The sequence below is a fragment of the Lepidothrix coronata genome, unplaced genomic scaffold (genome assembly GCF_001604755.1).
Source record: "Lepidothrix coronata isolate B3197 unplaced genomic scaffold, Lepidothrix_coronata-1.0 Scaffold58, whole genome shotgun sequence".
Lineage (NCBI taxonomy): Eukaryota > Metazoa > Chordata > Aves > Passeriformes > Pipridae > Lepidothrix > Lepidothrix coronata.
Window position 1 is genome coordinate 2362265 of NW_016690238.1, and position 17204 is coordinate 2379468.

A 17204-nucleotide genomic window follows, 5' to 3' on the forward strand; every position below is an offset into this window, starting at 1 on the left:
AGGGGGAATCTGTACAGATCCTTTTAGGCACCAGGTCCAATACTTCCAAGGTTGGCATCTGCAGTTAGTGCTGTCAGATTGGTAAGAGGTGGAGGCAGTTGCTGATTACTCTGGTCCCAGATAAGTTGCTCATGGGAACTGAGATGCCCAGATTCTTTGTACGGGTGTACCAGGCATGCAGGGCTGTTACCTTCCCTACCTATATCTACCCATCTCTCTTCTTCTCCCTCCAATCCTCTGCCTTGCACTTCCCTTCTGGCTTATCCTGGCCAGCACTGGTGATCGTGGGTCTCCTGGGTCCTTCTTCCCATGTGAGCTGTAGACCAGCTCTGTGCAGGAAGGGCAGAGAGAACAGGAATGTCTCCCCCCTTTGCCCTCCTCAGGCTGGATCAAGGGTCATTTATTCTTAGGGTAGATGCACATTGGAACCCTGGGAACTGCTCTCAGACCCAAGAGCTTTTACAGACACACATACATCCACATGGGTGAATTACCTGACCTGTGCCTCTCCTGTCATTTGAGCCCTTGGAGCCACCCACTGCGCTCCCAGCCTGCTCTCAAGCCCATCAGCAGGGCAGGGAGGCTGTGGCCAAGCCCCTGTGTGGTCCCAGCAGGCAGCAGAGGCAGCACACATCCACCTCCATCTGCCACAGCATCCGCGGGCACGGGCAGCCCCTGCACCACACACCTGGGCTCGGGGAGCCAGCCTGTGCCCTCCATCTGCTCTGTCTGTGGGGAGTGGGGCTGAGGCACCGGTACCCCTGCAGCAGCTCAGTTCAGCTCTGGGTAAAGGCAGGGCCCTAGCAGCCCCTGCCCATGGAGTTTTGGATGCTGGAAGGGCTCCTCTGCACAGACCCAGTGCAGCAGGATTTTGGGGTTCAGCACCAAGAGAGCAAGGGGACCCTTCCCCTGGAAGCCCTGTTTGGTAGGTGGTGATGGGGTGCCAGGGGCCTTTGCCATGGGGCCCTTGCTGTGGAGTGGGGAGTGCTGCCCGGAGCCAGAGGGTCCCCCTCCTTCCCAGCTCCACGCTGCACACATTTGATGTATTCTCACCCGATTAGTGGATTTGAAATACAGCCTTTGGCTTTGAGACCCAAAATAGATGTCTGGTTGTCTTTACTCCACCGGAGGCTCCTTAGTATGTAAACCCTCCCCAAAACAGTGCAGCACCATGCTTCCCAAGGAATGGCACCTCTGGGATCCTGGCTTTCTGGGAGATCCCCACCCTGGCTCTGGATCAGCAGTATCCTGCTAAGCAGGGACAGCCATGCCCTCCTCCACCGGGCTTCCCCAGGCCCTGCTTGCAGCTGTGGCATAGGGGTGCAGTGGGGGTCCTGGCACAGCTCCCCTGTGACAGGCTCGTGTTAGGGACACTGCTCTGCTGAGGGGAGCAGCACCCCTCCTCCACTCCCCCCTTCCTTCCCCTGGGCTACACGGAACCCAGCAGGTTTCTAGGGAGGCACTGGGGCCAGCGGGCAATGACATTTGTTTTGGCACTTACGCTGTCATCACCAAAAAAACCCAAAAAATAGCTGCCTCTAGGGAAGAGCTGGGCCCGGTGACATTCGCTTCATCTTACAGCAACTAATGCATCCGGCAGCGTCCCCAGGAACCGCGCGCTCTGCCAGGATAAACGAGCCCTGTGCTGCCCGCAGAGCTGTGGTGGCAGAGCTGCCTCCCAGGCCATCCCCGTGCTGCTGGGCCACTGCACCGGGGACCAGCTGGGCTCAGGGCAGGACCTCTCCGCTCTCCAGGGGTCAGGGACACCCCGTGCTGCAGAGAGCAGGGAGTGGATGTTCGTTAAGTGACACTAATTGCTTGATACTTTTGCAGTGTTCCCTACCTTGTAAAGATTGAGTCAAATACCAGCGCCCGAGGAACCGCCTCTATTAAACTGATGTTCATTAGAGCTGACTTGGTGCTACCTCATTAAGCTGCAGTAATTGAAGGAGTTAATTGATTATCAATAGTTTGAGTTCCCTCTTCCCATGCCCGCAAGGCCCTGCTGGGTCTTCTTCAGGGGCCAACATTCATCATGTGGCTCAGACGTGCCTCGCTGCTGGCAACTGCAGCTTGGGTTGCTCCGTGCATCCCCATCTCTGTGCTGTGCCCGCCGGGATGCTGGCACTCCTGGCAACGTTTTCCACGTGGGTCCTTTGCGTTGCAGATTATTCACCCAGATTTGGCACTAGCTCAAAACTGTTTAAAATACTTCTGATGGCTCCCCTTTCTGTAGCTGTTCTTTAATGCATATGTATTATATTTGGAGAGGGTGTGTGGGGGGGGTTCAGTGACTCTCTTCTGGGTGTGAAAGCAAAAGCAGAGCCTCCGAACCAGCTGCTCCCTGAGCAGCTCCATCCCGCAGTGCAGGGGTGTGGGGCACAGCCTGGCAGGGGGGCCCGGCTGCCCAGCGGAGGCTGTGTGGGTGGCTCTCACTCTGGTTTTCCTGTGCGTGGGTCCTCGGGCTGACTCCCTTGCGTAGACACGTGCTGCCTGACTCAGTCACATCTCTGCTGTTTTTAGAGGTGGCCTCTCACACCCTGCCTCACTCAGCAAAAAGCAGGGAGATGCTGTGCTTCCCCCAGCCAGCCTGAAACCACATCCCCTGCACTCGAGAGCAGTGAGCCCTGGCCCTGGGTTGCTGGAAATGGGGCAAACGTGGGTGTTGCAATGAGAGGACCCTCCTGGCAGAGACTGGTCTGTACTCAACCCTCCTGCCATGGAGATCTCTGCCTCCTGCCTGTCCTGCCTGTCCTGCCCTCGGGGTCCACCTTCACGCTTGCCCTCCTGCTGGCAGTAGAGTGCTCAGAGCATCCTCAGGTTCTCCCACGAGCTGATGTCCCTTTGCTGCACCCAGAGAACCACAGGTGACATGAAGGTGATGACGCTGCCGCAGGCAAGCCGGGGATGAAGCCAAGAATCCTCTCCACACCTCCATCCTCACCCCTCTCAAGCCTCTATGGAGGACACAAGCAGGTCTCAGAAAGCCAGAGGGTGGGGTTGCCACAGGCCACTATCTGCTGCCAGATTGTTTTAGGTGAGTGCCATTGCCCTGCCCCGGCTCAGGCACTGTGCTGCATCACAGGTGACAGCAGACTGCGAGAGGGGAGACAGACAAGCCAGGAGGAAACTGTTGCTCCCCACCTTCGTTAGTTTTAACTAACGAGCTGTTTATAGGAGTGACATGACACCTGCTTTCCTCTTTATAAATTCAATAATTTATGAAAGGTATTAAAGGCAAAACAGCCTCCTGGATAAAGCCTGTGATGCGTGCACGCTGGGTATTAGCCAGACGGGACAATGAGCTACACTTGAATGACACATGAAGATATTTACCCTCTCCCTCTATAAATTATTAAGGGGCTTTTTTTGCACGTAATTACATGAGCTTTTATGTTTCTCACTCCCTGCTTTTAATCCTTTTTGGAAAGGCGCCAGTCACTTATAACAGGAGCTGAGCAAACAGCAAATGCTATGGCTGGGTTTGGGGTCGAGTTTGGGGTCGCTGCCGATGCCAGAGCTGCAGGAGAGGGCACAGCTGTGAGCCCATCCCACTCGGCATGTGCCACTGCTGGGCTCTCCCTGCACACCGCTGCAGGGCGGGGCTGGGACAGGGTTTGGCTCCAGCATGAGGTGCTTTTCCTCCAGCCGGGGTTTAGGGAGGTGGCCATGGGAAAGAGCAAAGCAGGCTCCAGTGTTTTAAACACTCTCCAACTGTGCGTGTAAATCAATTATATGCAGATGTAATTGGGCATGCAAATGTCACTAGGAGACTGTTTACATGTACAGTGTACATTAGGGGAGCACGTATGTGTGCAAAGAAACACTGAGGGTATTAGTAATAATTACACCCTGAGAGTGTCCGGGTGCTTGGTCTGCTGCCCCTGTTTCTCTGGCTCTGGCCTTCAGGGAGCAGAGCTTCCTCCTTGCCCTGCCCCATGCCAGCCTTCCCCTTCCCTGACTGATATGTTTGCTCCCCGGTCTCTGCCCAGCCTCCAGTGCAGCTTGGCTCCCTCCCCTGCTCTTCTTCATCACCTTTCCCTGCGCTGCTTGCTGGGCTGGCTGCAGCCCCAGCTAAGCCATGCTCATCTTTGCCTGCCACACTAGGTAGGGGCCAAACTTCTTTTCAACAATAAGGTGAGGAGCCCATTTCATCCCCTCCAGGCACCCTGACCCCTTTCTGTTAGTTGCCAAGCATCTGTGAGTCAGCCCCAGCGGGATGGCTCCCACACCACCTTCACATTCTCCACGCCCAACACAGCCTTTGCTTTTTCAGTGTGGGCATTTGACACAACTCTTATGTCCTCCACACTCATGGTGCACACCAAGCCCTCTCTCCTTTGTGCCAAGATCTTTAATCATTGCTCTTTGTCCCGTTGTGCGGCTCCTATTCTTACACCAGGCTGTTAAAAAGATGTCACTGTCGTAACTTCCTTGTCCCAGAAATCATCTTTCATGTCCTGGACGTGGGCTACAATAGACACTGAGGTGTTTGATATTATTAATACCTTCTGTATATGTGTCAATGAGCTTAAGAACTTAATGGAGCCTTTTCCCTCAGCCCTTCATGCCACATGTTTGGGCTGCTTGACAAAGCAGTCGAGCTATCAGCACTAGAATCAGGCTGACATGAGGACTTGTGGCCTCTCTCCGTGGCAGAACATTGCATAGTAAGGCCTAATTTCCACACCCTGGACTCAAACAGGTCACTCAAACACTGCCCTGGCAGAGACCTGGGTGAGCTGAACTGGGGCAGCCCCTGTGCACCAGCATTTCATCCCAATCTTCAGCAGCACCTGCGTGAGGGGGCCTACAGAAAAGCTTCTTTCTCCACTTTATGCCCATTCTCCAGAGCATTGTGGACGTCACGTCATGATTTGAGATGGGCAAGGCATGAGCACGGCATCTCCTACCTCTCATCTCACTTTCCGTGGACAGAGATGTCTGGAGATGGGCTCAGCTGCACACCTGCAGCCTCCAGCAAGTGAGGCTGTGGTGGGGACAGTGGTGGGATCCCCTTTGTGGCCTGCACAGCCCCAGCCCATGTCAAGGGTGACGTTGCGTGGCTCCAGCCACAGCTGTCCCAAAGGGACGGCTGGTGATCGAAAGATTTTTGGATCATTCTGCTCCAAATCAATCAGCTGACCAGGGTAGGGAGAAGTACAATACAGTAGAGAGAGAAACCATTATGATAATACTTGATAATGATCCTCAGTTTCACTGAGGAGCAGCCGTACAATGCAGAATTTGGACTCTCTCCAGCTGATAATGAGAAGCCACTGGACTGACTCAGCCTGCTGTGAGGAGGCATCAGCACACATCCAGATGGCTGTGGGGATGGGGGAGCAAGAATATCCTGCCTTGCCTCTTCGTCCCACTCCCCCCACACACCCTGAAATGTCACCACCTCCAAGGAAGAACGTGATCTGGGAGCACATTTCTCCCTGACTGCATCTACAGGGGCCCAGTGGAACAGCCATGCTCAGGAACAGGTTCTGATGGAGGTCAGCAGCACTGAGGAGGGCAGGGGAGGTCTGTATCCATGCCTGTCCCAAGCAGCCAGAAGGTTACACTGCCTTCTCCAAGGATTGGTTGGGATCCAGGATCCTACTGGGCAGGATCGAGGAGCTGGTTGCTGGTCGAGTGTAGGGGAAATGTGAGGTACCCTCCTCTCCAGATGCACAGGGGCAGAGTGGGCACAGACCCTCCCCCTGTCCTTGATGGCAAAGGGAGGAGCCTGGAGGGGCAGACAGCCGATCTGGCGTTCCCAGAGCCAGTGCTGGCAGTACTTCAAGGTGTGGTACATCTTATCTCTGCCTGGCATTTGCATGTATTTTCTCAGTTCAGCTTGTTACAGCGAAAGTGTGAAAATCTGAAAGAAAAGGAATGATAATAATAATAATGGGAGTAATTAAAATCCACCTCCCTCCTGCCAGCTCAGCCCTTTCTGGATGTTTTGTGGGATTCCTGGACATGTGCACTGAAACCAGGGGAGACGAGCATGCCCGAGCTCACCCCATTAAGGGGCAGGTCCACTCCCCACTGCCCAGGAGGGAAGCTGGGTCCCTCATGCAGTGTGCAGGTGCCGCCTCTCCAGGAGGGAGCTGAGAGCAGGGATAAACTCCTGCCTCCTGCCAGCAGAAGGGAACCATCTGCCACAGCCCGTTTTCATCTGAGGATGGCAGTGGCAAAGAGCTGGAGCATCTGGCTGAGAGACAAGCCCTTGCAGATGGACACCCAAATGTTCTTGCCATTCCCTGCAGGTTTTAAAGAGGAACATGTTCATTGAGGGCCTGCGAGCTGAGCTGCTCTGCGGTGTCCTCTGCATCCTGGGGCTACACGGAGGTCAGCAAAGGATAGTCACACCTGGAGGGCCAGGGCACTTTGAGTCACTTCATGCCTCAAAATGAAGGTTGACCCAGCTGAGGGTTTGACCCACAGCAGCTGGAGTTGGTCTCTACAGCATGGGTGAGGCCAGTAAAGGTGATGGGAGGGGGAAAAAAGGCATGTCTGCTGCAAAGCTGGCAGCTGGACATAGCTGCTGGCTGTCAGTGGGGACAGGAGGGAACGGTACTCCCAGGGAGGTTTGGCTGTGGGCTTCTGGCTGTCCCCAGTGCTCTGTCACCCGTGCTACAACACCTCAGGGACCGTAACAATAAGCTCACCAGTCATGACGGGTCAGTAAATGCAGAAACATGGGAGCCTTTGGGGCTTCTGAGCAGGGGCCAGTGCAGTTCCTCCTACAGAGATCCACGGGGTTCATTGCTGCCAGGATCTGCCTTTGTCCGAGGTGTCCTTGAGGCTTGTTGGGGTGAGGAAGTGTTGCCCATGAGGTGGGGTGAGAGCTAAAGAGAGAAAAGCCCAAATGGCAGTGCTGCTCCTCGAGGGAGGTTGGTTTTACTGGCTTCTCTTACACTCTGGCACTGTGGGTAAGGGCCTTGGTGCTCCAGTGAGGAGAGTGGCTGTTAAACGATGCTTTCTTCTCACTGCACTCCCCACCCTCCCCATCTCCTCACCCCACTGCTGGCCAAAATGTACACTGTAGCTGTCAGAGCAAACCGGGGCTGTTCTATAGCAGAGGTGTGCATGGATGCCATCTTAGCCCAGCAGCTCGTCCCTGCTTCTGCACACCCAGTCCATCCTCTGCCACTCGCCTCACTCGCAGGGTGGGGTGGCCGTCAGAGCCGAAATGGGAAAGACGGTCTTGGAAGGCCCCCTGCTTCCAGGCAGCGCATAGCATCGCTCTCACATGCCACCAGTGCTGCCTGCATGGCGTGCTCGCCGTGTCGTTGTGGAAGGGCTGAGGTGAAATTTCCCCTCTCTCGCACCAGACAATGCCAGGAATTACTCCAGAGTGTTATTATTGAATATGCTGTGCCCTGCGTGGGGCTTTAACGGTGGGGGGGAAGCATTAAAAACGGCTCTTAGCCTGTCCTTTGTCCTCCTCTGTTTGTTTTTTCTGGCTGCATTCAGATTGCCGGCTTTGTCTGTATTTGTGAAGTGCTATTAACATCGATGGCATCCCTGCCATAGCCATAATAATAAGAGGAATCGATCCACACTGAGTGAAGGTCTGAGGACCACTGAGAGGGGCCAGGTTGTGTTTCCTTGATGGCAGGAGCAGAGCGTGTGCACTCACACACGCATTCTCACCCCCTCTGTTTTGTGCCACAAGGACCCTATGCCCAGACCCATGCAGGGCTAAACACCTGATGGGCACCCACTCTCCCAACCAAGCCAGGGTCTGCACCTATGGGAGTCTAGGAGTGGGCAGGAGCGGGAGCAGAGAGCTGGAGTGATTCAGCCCTCAGCTGGCAAGCTCACCCTTTGTTTATTCCTGCTCCGCTCAAAAGCTTGCCTGTGCCAAGCAGGAGGATAACAGGGCTCCAGGGAGGCAGCAGCCTCTGCCTGAGTGCCAGGAGGGGCTCGTGCTGCCCAGGGCTTGCTTGTCACCCACTGCAAGGACATGAGCTTGGAAGGCCACCCCTGTGCTGCACAGCAGGCACGTGGGGCATTTGGCTCAGCTCGATGTGCTGCCCACTGGCCTCCCCACAGGGGCAGCCATCGCACAGGAGAAGCCTGGGGCAAGCGAACTGCTCTGCTTTCGCAGGAGGGAGGAAGGGAGGCCTGCCCAGAGGGATGCTCTGCATGGGAATCTCCACCCCTGGGCATGGCTAAATGGTTGGTGGAAGAAGGCCAAGCCAGCGCCTTTCTCAAAAGCTCCCACCGGCTGAAAGAGCTGTCCAAGGGAAGGCACATGGGATGCAGTGCATGGGATCCAATGAAGGGACTCCTGGTCCCAGGTTGTGCCAGTGGAGAGGGTCCTGGTGCTCGTGCCTTGGGTCCACCTTGGCTGGGAGCCAGGGACAGCTGGGTAGAAGCAGGACAGAGCAGGAAGCACCCCAGGAGAGCCCTGCCAAGAGGAAGCAGGAGGGGAAAGTGCACATTAGAAGCAAAGTCTGTGTCCATTACTGATAGAGAATCAGCCTCAGCTGGAAGAACCAGTGCTGGGCAAATCTAATGCTGGCTCGACAAACAGTGTCCATTATGGAAGGGGTGAAATGGTGGGCAGCACTTGGGAAGTCGTGCACTTAGTCCTGAATGAGATGCCACCAGCTCAGCATGTACTGAGCCTCTGCGGGGGCCTTTGGGATCACCAGGTCCCAGATCAGTCCTCAAAGTGCTCCCCCACCCCGTGTCGCCTCTTCCCTCTCATGTGCCGGGGTGAGGGGACAGTGAAAAAAGAGGAGCAAAACACTGTACTGAGGCAGCTGGTGTAGGACGGACCCTCCGGAATCCCCAGGGTAGCCTGGCATCGTCCTTTCGGCGGGCAGGGCTGGGCACCGACGCGACGGTGCCGGGCGGTGCTCCGCCGGTCCGTCCTCTGCGGGCAGCGAGGCTGCACCGCCGGCGGCGGGGCGGGGGCTGCGGGGGCCACCAGCCACCGAGCGGCTCCGGTTTGCGGGGGATCCAGCCTCGCTCCCCCCGCCCCGCAGCCCCGGGGACCCGCACCCCCCGCGCGGAGCGGGGGCGGCGGCGGGAGGAGGGACCGGCCGCGGCCGCCGCTGCCGTGCCCGCCGCTCCGCGCACCGCCCCGCGCCCGCCGGCGGCTCCTCCCGGAGGGGAGGCGGGGGCCGGCAGCGCCCAGCCCGGCCCCGCCGCGGCAGACCCGGCCGGCGGAGCGGGCGTGCGGAGCCCGGGCCGAGCCAGCCGCCCGCCCGCCCGCGGGGGCGATGCCGCCGCCCCGCAGCGCCGCCGGCCGCCCGGGCGCGGAGGGCAGGCAGCCGCCGGCCGTGCGGCCCTAGGGCGGCCCCGGCGGGGCCCCGTGCCCGGCCCGGCCCTCCCTCCCTCCCTCCCCCGGGCGCGGGGCTGGGGGGCGGCCCGGCCCCGGGAGCGCCGCCGCTCGTGTTGTCGCTGCGGAGAGGGGGAGCTGCGCTACTGCAGGTGGAGGTTTGGCGGGGGGGCCGGGGGAGATGCCATTTCTGACCGAAGGAGATCGCCGGCGAGGATGAGATGCGGGTAAGCGGGGCGGGGGACCGGAGCGGGGCACCGGGGCTGGCGGGACCGGCGGGGCGGGAAGCTGGGGGGGCTCCGTGGCCCCGGGACGGCGCTGCCCCGGGGCCGGACCCGCGCCGGTGCGGGGGGCGCGGGGCTGGGAACTTGGTGCGTGCCCCTGGGACTGTATAGGGGTCCGGGGGAGGCCGTGTGTCCTGGGCGCTGCCGCCCTCCAGCCCCGACGATGCGGATCTGCCGCCTCCCCGCCCCGCTCTGCCCGGGCACTTCCTTCTGGCCATCTCTTTCCCGCACCCCCGCACCGTTCCCGCAGCCTCGGCGCAGCCCCTGCGGGAGCTCCGAGCCAGGCGGGGCCGGGGTGCGGGGCTGGAATCCCCGCGAGGGGCTGGGGCTGCATCTTGATGGGGAGCATCTCCCTCCTCTCCCAGTAGTTCCCAGGTGAATTGGCCGGCCTGGAGCAGATGCCATGTTCAGGTAGGGTATCGATAGCCGGGAGAACGCTGCCTGCCAGGACTGGCTGGGAAGCAGGGATCAGCCTCAAGCTGGATGTACCCTGCCAACAAGGTTTAACTTAAGAGGAGGAATCGTCCTTCTGCCCATCCCCAAGACAGAGGCACTAAGGGTTAAAGATGGGAGAGCTCTCCAGCCCTGAGCGACCAGGCTGGAGGCAGGAGCCATGGCGTGGGGCGGGGAGTGGGGGGATATTTTTCGGGGCAGGGGCTCACCTGGCCGTCACCTGCCCCCCCAGTCCTGGAATTAAGTGAATCGGGGCCGTGGGGAGTTACTGCCAGATAGCTCAGGCTCCGGGAGGGCTCTAGGGGCACTGAAGGGTCCCCCTGTCTGAGCTCAGCCCCACGCCCCGGAGCCAGGAGCCAGCCCAGAGAATTTGAGATGCTGGACAGGGTTAAGCTGCCGGCGTGGGCTCAGCCCTCAGTTTGTGTCTGGCAGAAAAAAGAAGGGGTTAATGTTAAAGGGGCTTCGCAGGGCAAGTGTGGATTTCGAGGATGACCAGGAGCCTGCTGGCAGAAGGGATCTGGGAGCCCTCCCGGGCAGTGCCAGAGCTTGTTGCTCTCCGATACCGTGTGTAGGTTATTGGATTTTTCACCTTGCGCCTTGGATGTATAAATAGCCCAAGTGAAGGGTAGAGGCACGGCTCGCTCCAGGTGCTGGATGTGCCACCTCTGAGAAAGAATTGGAGTGATGGTGCCGTGAAAGTGATTTGCATGAGGAGGGAGGGATAGTGGGTGAGCGTGGGCACTGGTCGGATCGGGTCTGCTTGGGCTGGCTGGCGTCGCTGAGGCTCTGCTGCCTCTCTCCACCTGTCCCTACCCCAGCTGCCAGCCCAGCAGTCGGCATCCACGGTCCTTCCCAGCAAACGCCCTTTCCACCGAGCGACTCTCCCCGCAGCAGGGGATCGGTGTGACAGCCCTGCTGCTCTCCGGGGTCTCGGCTCGAGGGGGGAGCATGGGGCAGAGCAGTTCAGGGATTCCCAGGAACAGCCCCACTCCATGGATGTCCTTCTCCCTTCATCTCCCCTTCCTCTGAACCACCTTCCAGAGCCCGGCTCTGGCTCTGCAATAATATCCCTTCCAGAGCCCCATCCCAGTCTTTCTGCCAGTCTTAACCCTCTCCTGGCTGCTCTGCCACTTGCAGCAGCCCTGATCTGACCTTCATGCCTGCCAGAGATGGCTGTGAAGCAGCGGTGTGGCTGTGCCTCCCGCCATCCCCCCTGACACGGGGGCTGTATGGACTGTACTGGGGTTGCCCAGCCCATCCCCACCCCACAGCAGCTATTCCAGCCCATCCCTAGCTCACCACAGCTATCCCAGCCCATCCCCACCCCAAAGGCAGCTATCCCAGCCCATCCCCACCCCAAAGGCAGCTATCCCAGCCCAACCCCACCCCCAAGCAGTTATTCCCAGCCCATCACCAGATATCCCAGCCCATGCTCATCCCAACGGCGTCTATCCCAGCCCCACGCCAGCATCACTGCCCAAACCTTTCTTCCTCCACCTTCCTCCTTGTCCATTCCCCTGGGCCCCTGCCTCCTGCTGAAGCCCCACTCAGCTCTCTGACCATCCCAGCAGAGTGGGCTGGGACTCAGGGAGATGAGATGTCTGGGTTGACAGTGCCTTCTCACCTGCTGCTCCTGACTCCTTGCTGGATCCCGTTGGCTGAATTACTGGATCACTGAATGCCATGAAGGAGAGGGGGTCTCTGCAGCTCTCAGCTGATGAGCAAGGCTGAGAGAGAAACGTGTCCCTGGGCTAAAGCTTCCACGTCTTCCTGCAGATGGTTTTCACGGTAGCACCTGCCCACACCAGTGCTCAGGCAGCCCCAGCCCTCACTGGGTCTCACAGGATGGGCAGGAAGCGACTGGGGGAGACAGTGGAGCTGAGTTTACAGCTCCTGGGGAAGAATCAGGTTTTCCAGGCCTTTTTGTGGAGGGCTTAATTACTAAACAAATGGCTGTACTGCTGTAACACTGTAATGTGCTGCAGTTACTCTACACCTGTAACGTAATTACTCTCTGATACCTCTAATTACCACTGTTTCCTATCACTGGAAGGTTAACAGCATCACTGAAGGACTTCTGTTTCCTTTAGTGTCCTGTTTAACACAGCCACTGTAGTGCTGCTGAAGTTTGTGCTGCTCCGTGTACGTAACAAGTATAAAATCCTCCAACTTGAGGTTTTATTTCAGGGATTGATAAATGACTTTATAATAACATCACGATTGTAGTGTAATTACAGTTGTTGAATTATAAAACACAACAGAACCTCTTGGGGTTTGATGAGGTGTGTTGGACGACTGCTGGCTGCTGCTGTGACAGCTGTGGGGTGACACCAGTGTCAGGGCTGGAGGTGGGACCCCATCCCCTCCAGGCAGGGTTGGAAATGGGCACATCTCTGTGAATGTCCGTGCGGAAAACACATCTCCACCAACTCTGTTGTGAAGCTTCAGGTGTGAAAACTGCTGGAAAGACACTTTTCCACATCACCTGAGCCGAGTCCTGCCAGTCCTTGGGCTTGTGGCCCCTTGAGCTGAGTGCTGGAGCGGTGCTGGCCCTGATATGGATGTCAGTGGTGCCACTGGCTCATATGGACTCTCCTGCCCTGGTCCAGGCTAATGTGAACTCAGTGTCCCCACACTCACCAGTGCCCCCACACTCACCAGTGCCCACCCTGCTGGTGGTTCAGAGGGCACAGCCAGTGGTGCAGGTTGAGGGCGAGTGTTTGCCCGTCCTTCCAGCACACACCGTGCACTGAGTCAGCAGCTCTGCTCCATTCTCTGCTGAACCCCAAGCAGGGTTCATCCTGGCATGAGCAGGGATGGCCTTTGGTGGGAAAAGAGCCAGAAGAGCTTGTCAGGTAGCAGGGAGGGCTGGGATGAGAGAGAAAAGGGCTACAAATGCTTAACTCAAATCAAACAACCCAAGAAAAACAAAGGGAGAAAGCAACAGAAGGCTGCGGCCTCAATTTCCTTCCGAGTCAGTTTTTCCCCCTTTCTCTCTCTCTATCCAGGTGAGTAAAAACTGGAGCTTATGGCAGGGAATGGCTGCAGGGAGAGAGGTCCCCGTGCCTCTGCCATTTGTCCCAGCTCCCTGTGGCCCTGCCTGGGTACATGCCTTACTCACAGCCAGTGTCGGTGGCTGTTTGAACCTGCAGCCTGTTGGACAATGTCAGGGCACGTGTGATACGGAGAGAGAAAGGGATATCTGGGGACAGGGCTGGCTTGGGGTAGGGGACAAACATCACCATAGTCCCCCCTTCTCAGTGCTTTCCCTGTCAGCAGCACAGTGTGGCCTCTGCCCTCTTGTCTCTGTGAGCCAGGAGAAAGCCAGGTCACAGAGGTGGCCGTGTCTGAGCAGCGTTAATTGTCAGCTTGACCCAGGCAATTGAATAAATGATGATAAATGCCTCCAAGAGCCTCATCTCCTCTTTAGCCTGGACAGCTTCCTCCATCCCTGAGGGCAGCAGGTTACTCTGTCTGGCTCAGGAAGGGGGGACAGTGGGGAGATTGCCCAGCAGGAGCCAAGCAACCATGTGATTCCCACCTTTCAGCAGCAGCAATCAGGAGTGACTAACGGGACCCCTCTGGGCCCTGCCGTGCCCTGGGATGTGTGGAGTGTATTGGTGCATCGACAGCAGCATGGCCATGTTGGGGGGAGCCCTGCCATGAGCCCCACCAGCATCTCAGTCCTCCCTCTGGCCTTGCCAACATCTTGGCCACCATCTCTTGCCCTCCACATCCTGTACCCCATCCAAACAGCACCTCCTATCTGAGCATGGATCAGGTGGGGCAGCAGGTCAGCATCCCTCTTGCAGGGGCTGGGGAGCTTGGCTTGGTTTTGATCATTCTCGTGGTTAAGCACAGAAACAGTTCTGTTTAACCATCCTGCATGTTTTTTTCCATCATTTTATTCACATATCTCTGTAAGCCAGCCAGCCAGTCACTGTGATGGCATCCTGCAATGGACACGTGTCCACACATGGACATGCCTCTCCTGGGCTCCAGAGGAGCAGAGGCCAAAGGCTTTGCCCACTGAAGCACTTTTGTCCTTTGTCCCAGGGCTGGGATCTGTGTCCTGAGCTGGGGACAGTCTTGTGGGTGAGCCAGAGAGTCCCCATAGGAAGCAGGGACAGGGTCAGGAGGTACAGGATTGGGCTGTGCCTCCTGGGACATGGGTCCTGTGGTCTAACATTGTCCAAGGGATGCTCAAATAGCAAAATACCTGTGGCAGCCATCAGGCTGGGCTGACCCCTACTCAGGGGGACAGGCTGGCCATGGCTCCCTGAGGGAAGTGCCCATGAGCACCCAGCCCAGCCCTTCAGGCTGTGGGGTCCCTGGGATGAGTGTCCATGACACAGCTCAGCCCCTGCCACTCCACACAGCCCTTGTTCCCCTGGCAACCTGTTCCCTCCCCAGCCTAAATTGCTCTTAGTTATCTCAGTAGGACCCACAATTATTATTTTTTTTGTCATTTCCATTCTGTTTCTTCATCAGAATGCAAAACATTAAATATCACTCTAGTAATTATGGTTAATTTCATAACCAGCACCTTAATTGGATTGGTCTCTGATGGGGAATTCTCGTAGGAGGGAGAAGCAGAAATATTTTGACGTGATCTATTCTTTCAGCTCTTTGTTTGGATTTGAGATGTCAAGTGTGAAATGGGAAACAACTGATTTAGACCTCAGAGGCAACCTGGGGGTGGCGAGCGAAGCTTGAGAACTCTGGAGGCGCTTCTTACCTTCCAGCAGCCAAACCTCTCCCTCCCATTCCTGAACCCAGCCTTTCCCCGCCGAGGTCATTATGGGGAGGACTGTCCTGTGGCTCCCCTGGCCAGTGGGTTGTGTGCTGTACCACAGAGCAAGGCACAGCACTCCACAGGCTCCCAGTGGGTCCGAGGACCTCAGGGGTGTGAGGGACACCCACAGGGACACCTCTTTTCTTTTGGGAGTCGGGCATGCAACAGCCCATGGGCATCCCCAAGGCCGGAGAGGGACACCAGCCCCTCTTGTGCCCCGGTGAACCAGCTATTTCAGTGCTGCTGCTGAGGGCAGCCAGTCCAGGGGGGCCCTGGGGACCCCCAGCACTTGTCTGGGGCTGTGCTATGTGGTGGCCTTCCCACAGAGCCAGCCTGCTGCTGAGGCCTGAGGTGCAGTTTGCTCTGGGAAACATGAAATTGCGCTGCCATTAGGTGCTGCCATTAAACTGATTTGTGCTCAGTCTGTTTATCCTTTTCAATGGAAAGCCTTACAGAAGGTAGAGGGAAATGGAAGCCCTGGCCTTGCATTTCCGATTGCATTCCGATGCACTGTACTTCCCTGTGATTACTTTTGTTCTCGGGGTGCAGGCTCCATGTTATTATTCACAGCACTGGGAGAGGAGGAAGGGGCAGAAAGAATCGTTTTCAGCTCGAGCACAACACTGCAAACCCACCCCCAAAGCTGCCCTCTGTTGAGGGCAGTGGGGAGCCACTCCATCCCTACGGCATCCCTCTTTTTTTCCATGCCCACAGGCTCAGCGGGTGCTGGAAGGCAGAAAAGGCTGAGGCACAGATGAGTCTGCCAGCGCGCCGACACCCCTTCTCCTGGGGATTAAACTGACTGTGCTTTGCACAGCCCCGTACCTGCCAAGGATTTGTATCAGCAGGGCTGGCAGCACCTGGAGCACAAATCCTGCTCAGGCCATATCCCACAGCACCTCCCTTCCTGCAGGGGTTTGTGCTGGGAAGGGCTGGCAGTCCCTCGCCCGCTCTTCCCGGTTCCGTGGGTTCAGCTGGCTGCAGGACAGGCGGGTTCAGCTGCACCTCAGCACAGTCTGTTGTTTTTATCTAATCCATTTTATTGTTGAATGAAACAATAACAGCAAATACAGGCCCTGAAGACAAGCCATAAATAATGCAAAAATCAAACAAGTGAGAAAGGGGGAAAGAGAAAAAGAAATTATACATGTAAAACCATCCCAGAGAAAGCCAGGCTGGGAAGAGGAATCTTCTCTCCGTGTTTGCCATCGCTCATGCTTTCTTTGCCTCCATTTTTTCTCCACTTCTCTCTCTCTGGAAATTCCTGCGGCACTAAATTTGTGATTATGTGAACAAAACTTAATAATAACTGGGAGGGGGAGAGAGAGAAAGAGAGAGACCTGGCTTGTGGGAAGGAGTGGATGGAGAGAACTGGGGCTTCCATCTCTTGCAGTGCCTTGAGACACAGCCACACTCCTGTGTGAGCCTGGCACCCCCCTTCTGCCCTGTGTCCCCACGGGATATGGAGCGAGGACAGCTCTGCTGATGCCACGGGCACTCGTGGGGCTGGGTGCCCTGGCAGCATGGCACACACATTGCCTTACTGCCCAGTGCTGCTTGTCCCACCAGTGGGAGATCCCAGAGCCATCTCTGCTGGTCTGGGCTGCACTCAGCACCTCTCAAAGGCTTCCAAGGCCGCTTATTTTAGGCAGCAGTATAAAAATACCGGGGAGGGTCCTAAAGGGAGGTAAATCAACAGGTTTCCCTGAGGTCAGCAAAGCTGACACTGTATGTCCTTTGAAGTTGTCTTGCCACTGTCCCAAAGGTTTCCAGGGGAAGACACAGTACTCTGGAGCAGCCCTTGTACTTGGTATCCTGCGCTGGTTGTAGGGGCGTTCAGGGGATGTGGCCTGGAAAGCTAAGTTGTGCTGTAAGTACAGTTTGAGCTTCAGTTAAACGTAAGGAATGTGACCGGCCCCTGGGCTTGCTGTTCCCTTGCCTTTGGGACTTTGATCTGGGGTTTCCACCCTTGAGCAGTGGCAGGGATGCAGTAGGGACAGAGGGGCTTGGACTGGTGGCAATTAGAGGGGTCACATCCCAAAGCCTCAGCACTGTCCCCTGATGGCTTGTGGGACCAGGGTGTTGGGCTGGTTTGGCATTTGCTGTCCTGCTTAGGCAGCCCTGGGTAAAAGAGGGCAGGAGGCACTGGGGGGTTCCCACATCTCTGCTTCTGGTCCTGGCTTTCTGCTGCTGGAGTTGATGGTGCCCTAGCCCTGCCCTGGGCACTGAGCAGAGCTCTGGGGAGCTGCAGAGCCATGGGGCACCTTTGGGCAGAGGCTGGTGGCTGGAGGGGAAGGGCTGGAAGCAGTGGGAGGGTGCAGTTTGCCCTTCCTGGTGCCCCCGGCTGTGGTTTGTGGGTGGGCAGGAGCAGTGTCTCAGC

General features: G+C 57.2%; 1 protein-coding gene across 3 annotated transcripts in view; it reads left to right on the forward strand.

Annotated features, from left to right (window-relative positions):
* Positions 1-17204, forward strand: part of LINGO1 (leucine rich repeat and Ig domain containing 1) — a 140133-nt gene that overhangs the window by 113877 nt on the left and 9052 nt on the right. The window contains exon 1 of one of the 3 annotated variants that reach the window (XM_017817002.1): positions 9392-9519. The exons of the other annotated variants lie outside the window; for them this stretch is intronic. Coding sequence (XP_017672491.1) covers positions 9514-9519 — 6 coding nt within the window. The 5' untranslated portion in view covers positions 9392-9513. Of the gene's footprint in view, positions 1-9391; positions 9520-17204 lie in introns of those variants that run through there. 3 annotated transcript variants of the gene reach the window in all.